Genomic DNA, 13,224 nt, shown 5'->3' on the forward strand with positions numbered 1-13,224 from the left:
AATATAATAATAATTGAATAACGACGCGGCGATTTGCATACGTGTACATAGAAAGAAAGGTAAGGCAATATAATATATTATGGCGATTAGCGCCAGTACGAATTACAATAATAATATAAATTAGCGAACTGTAAAAGTATAATATTACAATATTAATATAAAACTAAATTATATTCGTATAGGCGTTTGTTAAATGTATAATGTATATAGAATTATGCACGGCAGACTAACTGCGACGTCGGGCGGAGAGAGACAAAAGTATCACGGCGGCCGTGTTAACGCGAAGCTCGCCTAACCGGCGCGGCAGCAGCTTTAGAGATAATAAATATTACAATAATACTTGGCACATTGTTATATAATACACTGAACAGATAAAAATTAACCATAAATAACAATAATAAAATTCAAAAGGTACATTGTGACTGTTTGAATGTGTGTGTATCGGTCGGCGGTGAGGCATATTACAATGTATTAATTTCATACGTTCGCTCGAACACAATATAGGATAACAATATAGTTTTTCAATTTTTAGAAATTCTATATGAACATATAAGTAAAGAAAATATATTATATTTAGTCTCCATTCATTACCTAATTGAATGACATTTGTTTTAAAATTGTAGGTTAAATACTTGATTATTTATTAGCAAAATAAAAGTTGTTACAGTATAACTACTTATAATTTTAAACAAAAATAAAGTTTTTCAATTTTTAAAAACCTTATATTACAATATTATTTAAAAAGCTATGTTATGTTTTGTCTCCATTTATAACTTATTTGAATGGTATAAGGTTTTAATGTGTGAGACGAATACTGAATCATTTATTAGCAAAATAAAAGTTATTACAGTATAACTACTTATAATTTTAAAGAAAAATAATGTTTTTCAATTTTTAAAAATCTTATATAAAAATAATATTTATAAAGCTATGTTATGTTTTGCCTCCATTTATAACTTATTTGAATGGTAAAAGACTTAAATATTTGCAATGAATACTGAATCATTTATTAGCAAAATAAAAGTTTTTATAGTATAACTACTTATAATTTGAAACAAAAATAATGTTTTTCAATTTTTAAAAATCTTATATAAACATAATATTTATAAAGCTATGTTATGTTTTTCCTCCATTTATATTTTAATAATGGTAAAAGGTTTTAATGTGTGAGTTAGTACTGAATTATTTATTAGCAATATAAAAGTTGTTACAGTATAACTACTTATAATTTTAAAGAAAATAATGTTTTTCAATTTTTAAAAATCTTATATAAAAATATTATATAAAATGTTATGTAATGTTTTGCCTCCATTTATATCTTATTTGAATGGTAAAAGACTTAAATATTTGCAATGAATACTGAATCATTTATTAGCAAAATAAAAGTTTTTATAGTATAACTACTTATAATTTGAAACAAAAATAATGTTTTTCAATTTTTAAAAATTTTATATAAAAATATTATATTAAATGTTATGTTATGTTTTGCCTCCATTTATATTTTAATTGAATGGTAAAAGGTTTTAATGTATGAGTGTAGTACTGAATTATTTATTAGCAATATAAAAGTTGTTACGGTATAACTACTTATAATTTTAAACAAAATAATGTTTTTCAATTTTTAAAAATTTTATATAAAAATATTATATTAAATGTTATTTATGTTTTGCCTCCATTTATATTTTAATTGAATGGTAAAAGGTTTTAATGTGTGAGTGTAGTACTGAATTATTTATTAGCAATATAAAAGTTGTTACAGTATAACTACTTATAATTTTAAAGAAAAATAATGTTTTTCAATTTTTAAAAATCTTATATAAAAATATATTTAAAAATTATGTTATGTTTTGCCTCCATTTATATCTTATTTGAATGGTAAAAGACTTAAATATTTGCAATGAATACTGAATCATTTTTAGCAAAATAAAAGTTGTTACAGTATAACTACTTATAATTTGAAACAAAAATAATGTTTTTCAATTTTTAAAAATCTTATATAAACATAATATTTATAAAGCTATGTTATGTTTTTCCTCCATTTATATTTAATAGAATGGTAAAAGTTTTTAATGTGTGAGTTTAGTACTGAATATTTATTAGCAATATAAAAGTTGTTACAGTATAACTACTTATAATTTTAAAGAAAATAATGTTTTTCAATTTTTAAAAATCTTATATAAAAATATTATATAAAATGTTATGTAATGTTTTGCCTCCATTTATATCTTATTTGAATGGTAAAAGACTTAAATATTTGCAATGAATACTGAATCATTTATTAGCAAAATAAAAGTTTTTATAGTATAACTACTTATAATTTGAAACAAAAATAATGTTTTTCAATTTTTAAAAATTTTATATAAAAATATTATATTAAATGTTATGTTATGTTTTGCCTCCATTTATATTTTAATTGAATGGTAAAAGGTTTTAATGTGTTAGTACTGAATCATTTATTAGCAAAATAAAAGTTGTTACAGTATAACTACTTATAATTTGAAACAAAAAAAAATGTTTTTCAATTTTTAAAAATCTTATATAAATATATTATATAAAATGTTATGTTATGTTTTGCCTCCATTTATATCTTATTTGAATGGTAAAAGACTTAAATATTTGCAATGAATACTGAATCATTTATTAGCAAAATAAAAGTTGTTACAGTATAACTACTTATAATTTGAAACAAAAATAATGTTTTTCAATTTTTAAAAATCTTATATAAACATAATATTTATAAAGCTATGTTATGTTTTTCCTCCATTTATATTTTAATAGAATGGTAAAAGGTTTTAATGTGTGAGTTTAGTACTGAATTATTTATTAGCAATATAAAAGTTGTTACAGTATAACTACTTATAATTTTAAAGAAAAATAATGTTTTTCAATTTTTAAAAATCTTATATAAAAATAATATTTATAAAGCTATGTTATGTTTTGCCTCCATATATAACTTATTTGAATGGTAAAAGACTTAAATATTTGCAATGAATACTGAATCATTTATTAGCAAAATAAAAGTTGTTACAGTATAACTACTATAATTTTAACAAAAAATAATGTTTTTCAATTTTTAAAAATCTTATATAAAAATATTATATTAAATGTTATGTTATGTTTTGCCTCCATTTATATTTTAATTGAATGGTAAAAGGTTTTAATGTGTGAGTTTAGTACTGAATTATTTATTAGCAATATAAAAGTTGTTACAGTATAACTACTTATAATTTTAAAGAAAAATAATGTTTTTCAATTTTTAAAAATCTTATGTAAAAATATTATATAAAATGTTATGTTATGTTTTGCCTACATTTATATCTTATTTGAATGGTAAAAGACTTAAATATTTGCAATGAATACTGAATCATTTATTAGCAAAATAAAAGTTGTTACAGTATAACTACCTATAATTTTAAACAAAAATAATGTTTTTCAATTTTTAAAAATCTTATATAAAAATATTATATTAAATGTTATGTTATGTTTTGCCTCCATATATATTTTAATTGAATGGTAAAAGGTTTTAATGTGTGAGTTTAGTACTGAATTATTTATTAGCAATATAAAAGTTGTTACAGTATAACTACTTATAATTTTAAAGAAAAATAATGTTTTTCAATTTTTAAAAATCTTATATAAAAATATTATATAAAATGTTATGTTATGTTTTGCCTCCATTTATATCTTATTTGAATGGTAAAAGACTTAAATATTTGCAATGAATACTGAATCATTTATTAGCAAAATAAAAGTTTTTATAGTATAACTACTTATAATTTGAAACAAAAATAATGTTTTTCAATTTTTAAAATCTTATATAAACATAATATTTATAAAGCTATGTTATGTTTTCCTCCATTTATAACTTTTTTGAATGTATAAGGGTTTAATGTGTTAGACGAATACTGAATCATTTATAAGCAAAATAAAAGTTGTTACAGTATAACTACCTATAATTTTAAACAAAAATAATGTTTTTCAATTTTTAAAAATCTTATATAAAAATAATTTATAAAGCTATGTTATGTTTTGCCTCCATTTATAACTTATTTGAATGGTAAAAGACTTAAATATTTGCAATGAATACTGAATCATTTATTAGCAAAATAAAAGTTGTTACAGTATAACTACCTATAATTTTAAACAAAAATAATGTTTTTCAATTTTTAAAAATCTTATATAAACATAATATTTATAAAGCTATGTTATGTTTTTCCTCCATTTATATTTTAATAGAATGGTAAAAGGTTTTAATGTGTGAGTTTAGTACTGAATTATATATTAGCAATATAAAAGTTGTTACAGTATAACTACTTATAATTTTAAAGAAAAATAATGTTTTTCAATTTTTAAAAATCTTATATAAAAATATTATATAAAATGTTATGTTATGTTTTGCCTCCATTTATATCTTATTTGAATGGTAAAAGACTTAAATATTTGCAATGAATACTGAATCATTTATTAGCAAAATAAAAGTTGTTATAGTATAACTACTTATAATTTGAAACAAAAATAATGTTTTTCAATTTTTAAAAATCTTATATAAATATAATATTTATAAAGCTATGTTATGTTTTGCCTCCATTTATATCTTATTTGAATGGTATAAGGTTTTAATGTGTTAGACGAATACTGAATCATTTATTAGCAAAATAAAAGTTGTTACAGTATAACTACCTATAATTTTAAACAAAAATAATGTTTTTCAATTTTTAAAAATCTTATATAAATATATTATATAAAATGTTATGTTATGTTTTGCCTCCATTTTATTTTAATTGAATGGTAAAAGGTTTTAATGTGTGAGTGTAGTACTGAATTATTTATTAGCAATATAAAAGTTGTTACGGTATAACTACTTATAATTTTAAAGAAAAATAATGTTTTTCAATTTTTAAAAATCTTATATAAAAATATTATATAAAATGTTATGTTATGTTTTGCCTCCATTTATATTTTAATTGAATGGTAAAAGGTTTTAATGTGTGAGTGTAGTACTGAATTATTTATAAGCAAAATAAAAGTTGTTACAGTATAACTACCTATAATTTTAAACAAAAATAATGTTTTTCAATTTTTAAAAATTTTATATAAAAATATTATATTAAATGTTATGTTATGTTTTGCCTCCATTTATATTTTAATTGAATGGTAAAAGGTTTTAATGTGTGAGTGTAGTACTGAATTATTTATTAGCAATATAAAAGTTGTTACAGTATAACTACTTATAATTTTAAAGAAAAATAATGTTTTTCAATTTTTAAAAATCTTATATAAAAATATTATATAAAATGTTGTGTTATGTTTTGCCTCCATTTATATCTTATTTGAATGGTAAAAGACTTAAATATTTGCAATGAATACTGAATCATTTATTAGCAAAATAAAAGTTGTTACAGTATAACTACTTATAATTTGAAACAAAAATAATGTTTTTCAATTTTTAAAAATCTTATATAAACATAATATTTATAAAGCTATGTTATGTTTTTCCTCCATTTATATTTTAATAGAATGGTAAAAGGTTTTAATGTGTGAGTTTAGTACTGAATTATTTATTAGCAATATAAAAGTTGTTACAGTATAACTACTTATAATTTTAAAGAAAAATAATGTTTTTCAATTTTTAAAAATCTTATATAAAAATAATATTTATAAAGCTATGTTATGTTTTGCCTCCATTTATAACTTATTTGAATGGTAAAAGACTTAAATATTTGCAATGAATACTGAATCATTTATTAGCAAAATAAAAGTTGTTACAGTATAACTACCTATAATTTTAAACAAAAATAATGTTTTCAATTTTTAAAATCTTATATAAACATAATATTTATAAAGCTATGTTATGGTTTTCCTCCATTTATATTTTATAGAATGGTAAAAGGTTTTAATGTGTGAGTTTAGTACTGAATTATATATTAGCAATATAAAAGTTGTTACAGTATAACTACTTATAATTTTAAAGAAAAATAATGTTTTTCAATTTTTAAAAATCTTATATAAAAATATTATATAAAATGTTATGTTATGTTTTGCCTCCATTTATATCTTATTTGAATGGTAAAAGACTTAAATATTTGCAATGAATACTGAATCATTTATTAGCAAAATAAAAGTTTTTATAGTATAACTACTTATAATTTGAAACAAAAATAATGTTTTCAATTTTAAAAATCTTATATAAACATAATATTATAAAGCTATGTTATGTTTTTCCTCCATTTATAACTTTTTTGAATGGTATAAGGTCTTAATGTGTTAGACGAATACTGAATCATTTATAAGCAAAATAAAAGTTGTTACAGTATAATACCTATAATTTTAAACAAAAATAATGTTTTTCAATTTTTAAAAAATTTATATAAAAATATTATATTAAATGTTATGTTATGTTTTGCCTCCATTTATATTTTAATTGAATGGTAAAAGGTTTTAATGTGTGAGGTGAGTGTAGTACTGAATTATTTAGCAATATAAAAGTTGTTACGGTATAACTACTTATAATTTTAAAGAAAATATTGTTTTCAATTTTTAAAAATCTTATATAAAAATATTATATAAAATAGTTATGTTTGTTTTGCCTCCATTTATATTTTAATTGAATGGAAAAGGTTTTAATGTGTGAGTGTAGTACTGAATTATTATAAGCAAAATAAAAGTTGTTACAGTATAACTACCTATATTTTAAACAAAAAAATGTTTTTCAATTTTAAAAATTTTATAAAATATTATATTAAATGTTATGTTGTTTTGCCTCCATTTATATTTTATTTGAATGGTAAAAGGTTTTAATGTGTGAGTGTAGTACTGAATTATTTATTAGCAATATAAAAGTTGTTACAGTATAACTACTTATAATTTTAAAGAAAATAATGTTTTTCAATTTTTAAAAATCTTATATAAAAATATTATATAAAATGTTGTGTTATGTTTTGCCTCCATTTATATCTTATTTGAATGGTAAAAGACTTAAATATTTGCAATGAATACTGAATCATTTATTAGCAAAAAAAGTTGTTACAGTATAACTACTTATAATTTGAAACAAAAATAATGTTTTCAATTTTAAAAATCTTATATTAAACATAATATTTATAAAGCTATGTTATGTTTTTCCTCCATTTATATTTTAATAGAATGGTAAAAGGTTTTAATGTGTGAGTTTAGTACTGAATTATTTATTAGCAATATAAAAGTTGTTACAGTATAACTACTTATAATTTTAAAGAAAAATAATGTTTTTCAATTTTTAAAAATCTTATATAAAAATAATATTTATAAAGCTATGTTATGTTTTGCCTCCATTTATAACTTATTTGAATGGTAAAAGACTTAAATATTTGCAATGAATACTGAATCATTTATTAGCAAAATAAAAGTTGTTACAGTATAACTACCTATAATTTTAAACAAAAATAATGTTTTTCAATTTTTAAAAATCTTATATAAACATAATATTTATAAAGCTATGTTATGTTTTTCCTCCATTTATATTTTAATAGAATGGTAAAAGGTTTTAATGTGTGAGTTAGTACTGAATTATATATTAGCAATATAAAAGTGTTACAGTATAACTACTTATAATTTTAAAGAAAAATAATGTTTTTCAATTTTTAAAAATCTTATATAAAAATATTATATAAAATGTTATGTTATGTTTTGCCTCCATTTATATCTTATTTGAATGGTAAAAGACTTAAATATTTGCAATGAATACTGAATCATTTATTAGCAAAATAAAAGTTTTTATAGTATAACTACTTATAATTTGAAACAAAAATAATGTTTTTCAATTTTTAAAAATCTTATATAAACATAATATTTATAAAGCTATGTTATGTTTTTCCTCCATTTATAACTTTTTTGAATGGTATAAGGTCTTAATGTGTTAGACGAATACTGAATCATTTATAAGCAAAATAAAAGTTGTTACAGTATAACTACCTATAATTTTAAACAAAAATAATGTTTTTCAATTTTTAAAAATTTTATATAAAAATATTATATTAAATGTTATGTTATGTTTTGCCTCCATTTATATTTTAATTGAATGGTAAAAGGTTTTAATGTGTGAGTGTAGTACTGAATTATTTATTAGCAATATAAAAGTTGTTACGGTATAACTACTTATAATTTTAAACAAAAATAATGTTTTTCAATTTTTAAAAATTTTATATAAAAATATTATATTAAATGTTATGTTATGTTTTGCCTCCATTTATATTTTAATTGAATGGTAAAAGGTTTTAATGTGTGAGTGTAGTACTGAATTATTTATTAGCAATATAAAAGTTGTTACAGTATAACTACTTATAATTTTAAAGAAAATAATGTTTTCAATTTTTAAAAATCTTATATAAAAATATTATATAAAATGTTATGTTATGTTTTGCCTCCATTTATATCTTATTTGATTGGTAAAAGACTTAAATATTTGCAATGAATACTGAATCATTTATTAGCAAAATAAAAGTTGTTACAGTATAACTACTTATAATTTGAAAAAAAAATATGTTTTTCAATTTTTAAAAATCTTATATAAACATAATATTTATAAAGCTATGTTATGTTTTTCCTCCATTTATATTTTAATAGAATGGTAAAAGGTTTTAATGTGTGAGTTTAGTACTGAATTATTTATTAGCAATATAAAAGTTGTTACAGTATAACTACTTATAATTTTAAAGAAAAATAATGTTTTTCAATTTTTAAAAATCTTATATAAACATAATATTTATAAAGCTATGTTATGTTTTTCCTCCATTTATAACTTTTTTGAATGGTATAAGGTTTTAATGTGTTAGACGAATACTGAATCATTTATAAGCAAAATAAAAGTTGTTACAGTATAACTACCTATAATTTTAAACAAAAATAATGTTTTTCAATTTTTAAAAATTTTATATAAAAATATTATATTAAATGTTATGTTATGTTTTGCCTCCATTTATATCTTATTTGAATGGTAAAAGACTTAAATATTTGCAATGAATACTGAATCATTTATTAGCAAAATAAAAGTTGTTACAGTATAACTACTTATAATTTGAAACAAAAATAATGTTTTTCAATTTTTAAAAATCTTATATAAACATAATTTATAAAGCTATGTTATGTTTTTCCTCCATTTATATTTTAATAGAATGGTAAAAGGTTTTAATGTGTGAGTTTAGTACTGAATTATTTATTAGCAATATAAAAGTTGTTACAGTATAACTACTTATAATTTTAAAGAAAAATAATGTTTTTCAATTTTTAAAAATCTTATATAAAAATAATATTTATAAAGCTATGTTATGTTTTGCCTCCATATATAACTTATTTGAATGGTAAAAGACTTAAATATTTGCAATGAATACTGAATCATTTATTAGCAAAATAAAAGTTGTTACAGTATAACTACCTATAATTTTAAACAAAAATAATGTTTTTCAATTTTTAAAAATCTTATATAAAAATATTATATTAAATGTTATGTTATGTTTTGCCTCCATTTATATTTTAATTGAATGGTAAAAGGTTTTAATGTGTGAGTTTAGTACTGAATTATTTATTAGCAATATAAAAGTTGTTACAGTATAACTACTTATAATTTTAAAGAAAAATAATGTTTTTCAATTTTTAAAAATCTTATGTAAAAATATTATATAAAATGTTATGTTATGTTTTGCCTCCATTTATATCTTATTTGAATGGTAAAAGACTTAAATATTTGCAATGAATACTGAATCATTTATTAGCAAAATAAAAGTTGTTACAGTATAACTACCTATAATTTTAAACAAAAATAATGTTTTTCAATTTTTAAAAATCTTATATAAAAATATTATATTAAATGTTATGTTATGTTTTGCCTCCATATATATTTTAATTGAATGGTAAAAGGTTTTAATGTGTGAGTTTAGTACTGAATTATTTATTAGCAATATAAAAGTTGTTACAGTATAACTACTTATAATTTTAAAGAAAAATAATGTTTTTCAATTTTTAAAAATCTTATGTAAAAATATTATATAAAATGTTATGTTATGTTTTGCCTCCATTTATATCTGAATTGAATTGTAAAAGGTTTTAATGTGTGAGACGTATACTGAATCAATTATTAGCAAAATTAAAATTATTGCAGTATATATACATATAATATATGATAAAAATATTGTTTTCAATTTGTAAAATTTCCATATAAAAATGTTATTTAAAAAGTTCTGTTATATTTAGTTATGTTTTATAGTTTTATTTGTTATGTCATATCTAAATAGGACAATAAAATTGTTTGGGTTAATCTTACGGATTTTGTATTAAAAAAATAAAATGGTATTCTGCTTATTGGCTCGATTTCGTTTTACACCATATTGGGATTCTTTTTCTTATGGCTTTCGTTCTTGTTGTTGGGCACTGCTCGATGTATATTTTCCTTGATTACTGCTTTACTGCTGTTTGGATAATCCTGAAATATCCACTTGTTTGTCTTTACTATCTAAAACAGAATATGATTAATTTGTGTTTACATGGTCCCTTTAGTTAATTTAATAATATAATTGTTAAGCTATTAATAGTCTAGTACCAAATTTTTTATTCAGTTATGTCGTCATTTATTTTTCTGAGTCATACTTGCGTGAAAAACATTTAGTAGTTGTTATTGCGGTAGTTGCTGATTCTCTCTGTAGAATGTAAATGGTGTTGGTATTTATCAGGCCTGTCCGAGGTTTTCGAGATGTTGCTACATGCTCCGATAGTCCGATATCCTGTTATGGAATCCATTCACGTAAGGGTTTAATTTACCTCTAAATATACAGAATAATAATACCTAATGAAGAAAAAAAACATAATGAGTTAGGATAAGTCACGGTTCCATTCCCGTCGGCGTTTTGAGTATTCTATAAGGGTAACGTGCTACAGGCAACAGGCCTAATCAACGACGGCGAAAGAATAATATTATTTATCAGAAACACGTTTATCTACTCGTGATCAGAAACAAACAAAACAATGATTATATATTTAAAAATTATATTCTTATTCCTCAGTCCTTACCATTTGTTTATTTGACAACAACCGTTCACCATTCGTGGTTGCTCATATTATGTTGTTTGACTGGCGAATGTCGAAGAAATAACGTTTTGAATTGTATTGTAGGCGATCAGGTACTGTTTCAAGAATCTTAGAATATAATTTTTTGTTGTTTATTGTGTATTTATTATTTTCGTTCACTTTAAGTATCGGTTTTTTTATTTAAAATAATAATTTATATCTGTTATTATCATTATCAGTTATCAGTTTATCACTATATTGTATTGTTACCTCCGTCATATAATTTATTTACCAGCAGCTGGTTTCAAGGTGTTCTTCACAAAAGGAGTGTAAAGCACGGTCATTCGCGGTAATTCGTGATTATTATATAAGATCGTGGAACAAAATATATCATAGATAATACAATTTTTTTTTTAAAGTTATATTTATTAATTATTTTGCATTATCATCATTATTAAACAAAATAATATTTTCTGTCTCCTGGTCGCTGCTTGGCTGATTTTGGAGTCCTGGATGGCTGGACATTTGAAAAAGTTGTGACTGTTATTTTATAAAAATAAAATCATAATATTTAAGTAGTACAGATTACAGAATTATTTTCAATTTTTAAAGACTGAAGGTAATTTTTCTTAATTTTTTAATTCCATTTCTATCAACTATATTATTTTGAAGTACAAACATTATACTTATATTTATTTTTACTGTGGTTAAACATTGGATTGTGTAATTACCTTAGAAGAATTAATTTGCTGATCCATTATTAACGAGTTTAACTTTTATTTTTAAACTGACATGATAATTTTTTTTTATCTTGAATAAACAACTTCTCGTTTAGGTTGTTGTTTCCTTTTAACTATAGGATTGTCTCAAATAAGAAAGAAAATTGTTAGTTAGTTAGTTAGGTTGTTGTAAAAATTTGGTATAGGTTTGCACGTTTACCAATTATGGTTAATTATCACCTTGGTTAGATTGTTGTCAATAATATTGATCAAATTTCTAATTTAATTAAAGAAATAATAGGTACATGATCTAATCAATATTTCGGGTGTATAATGCTTATCTTAAGTATGTATTTTATATTCAAAGTTAGCTTATAAAATAAAATATTATTGATTTTTTTGGAAAAAAGATTAAAATTAAACTGTATTTCTACTAAGAACAATGCTTGAATTGAGAAATGTTTTTAAAATTGTTTTTACATGGATCAAATTTTAAATTTTTCCCAATCATTCTAAGTAGTAAGAACTAAGAACAGCCAATTTCTTCAATGTTATTGGATGTTTGTTTTAAGTTTGTTAAAAGAAGTTACACAAATTATTTTAATGTAAACATCTCAATTATTTAAAATGTAGGATTATGCGCAAATTATGGTTAAATTCTTAATTAAAAAGGATTTCCTATTTTAAAGAATTTCAAATTCATTATTTTAAATATTTGAATACAGTAGTTAATATTTTTAACATTAAAATAATTATACATTTATTGTTTATAAGAAATATGGAAGTTGATGAAGAAGATGTTGATGCTCCATCATCGAGCACCAGTAGTCGCGGAGAAAAAAAAAGATTTGAAGTAAAGAAGTGGAATGCTGTGGCTTTATGGGCTTGGGACATTGTTGTAGACAATTGTGCCATTTGTCGTAATCATATCATGGATTTTTGTATTGAATGTCAAGCTAACCAAACATCAGCTACTAGTGAAGAATGTACTGTTGCATGGGGTGTGTGTAATCATGCTTTTCATTTTCACTGCATATCTCGTTGGTTAAAAACTCGTCAAGTATGCCCACTTGATAATAGAGAATGGGAATTCCAGAAGTACGGTCATTAATAGAAATAAATTTGAAATACAAATTTAATTTACATTTTTTCATTCCTCATATGCATAATAAAAATTAAAGTATTATATAAATCTCCCTAAAGTTAATATTTATAGAAAAAATAATTAAATTACCAATCACTGAATTTCCTTTATAGTTTTCATATCAAACTTTTTACTATCTTGTACAATATTAAATTTAATATATTATGCAATAATAAAATGTGTGTACTATTCAGATAAAAATTGTTTTATTTATTTTAATGATATAAATGGTTATAGTTATTTTATATGTATGAAGTTTAAATTACAATAATGTACTGGTAACAGTTTATACAAATCTAAATCATAAATAATATTAAATTCAAATAA

At 20.8% G+C, this 13,224-nt stretch overlaps 1 protein-coding gene and 1 long non-coding RNA gene across 3 annotated transcripts; one reads left to right on the forward strand and one right to left on the reverse strand.

Moving 5' to 3' along the window:
• Nucleotides 1-44: 44 nt before the first annotated feature.
• LOC126552116 (RING-box protein 1A-like) lies at nucleotides 45-12,998 on the forward strand. 2 transcript variants are annotated; one of them, XM_050206625.1, is made up of 2 exons: nucleotides 45-59; nucleotides 12,528-12,998. In XM_050206625.1, the coding sequence occupies exon 2, from the start codon at nucleotides 12,532-12,534 to the stop codon at nucleotides 12,862-12,864; it is 333 nt and encodes a 110-aa protein (XP_050062582.1). In that variant the 5' UTR covers nucleotides 45-59; nucleotides 12,528-12,531; the 3' UTR covers nucleotides 12,865-12,998. The 2 variants fall into 2 exon arrangements, with proteins under 2 accessions (XP_050062582.1, XP_050062581.1); XM_050206624.1 differs by lacking the exon at nucleotides 45-59 and adding an exon at nucleotides 11,488-11,653.
• On the reverse strand, nucleotides 10,363-11,245 carry LOC126552117 (uncharacterized). The gene is made up of 4 exons (XR_007605960.1): nucleotides 11,038-11,245; nucleotides 10,854-10,964; nucleotides 10,571-10,790; nucleotides 10,363-10,483 (listed from the first exon to the last, which is right to left on the reverse strand). It is a non-coding gene; the product is annotated as an uncharacterized LOC126552117 (long non-coding RNA).
• Nucleotides 12,999-13,224: the final 226 nt, after the last annotated feature.

The sequence above is a fragment of the Aphis gossypii genome, chromosome X (genome assembly GCF_020184175.1).
Source record: "Aphis gossypii isolate Hap1 chromosome X, ASM2018417v2, whole genome shotgun sequence".
In the NCBI taxonomy this organism is placed as follows: Eukaryota; Metazoa; Arthropoda; class Insecta; order Hemiptera; family Aphididae; genus Aphis; species Aphis gossypii.

Excerpts from the sequence above, each read along its gene's own strand:
- LOC126552116 (XM_050206625.1), top strand. The coding sequence starts at position 12,532 with ATGGAAGTTGATGAAGAAGATGTTGATGCTCCATCATCGAGCACCAGT.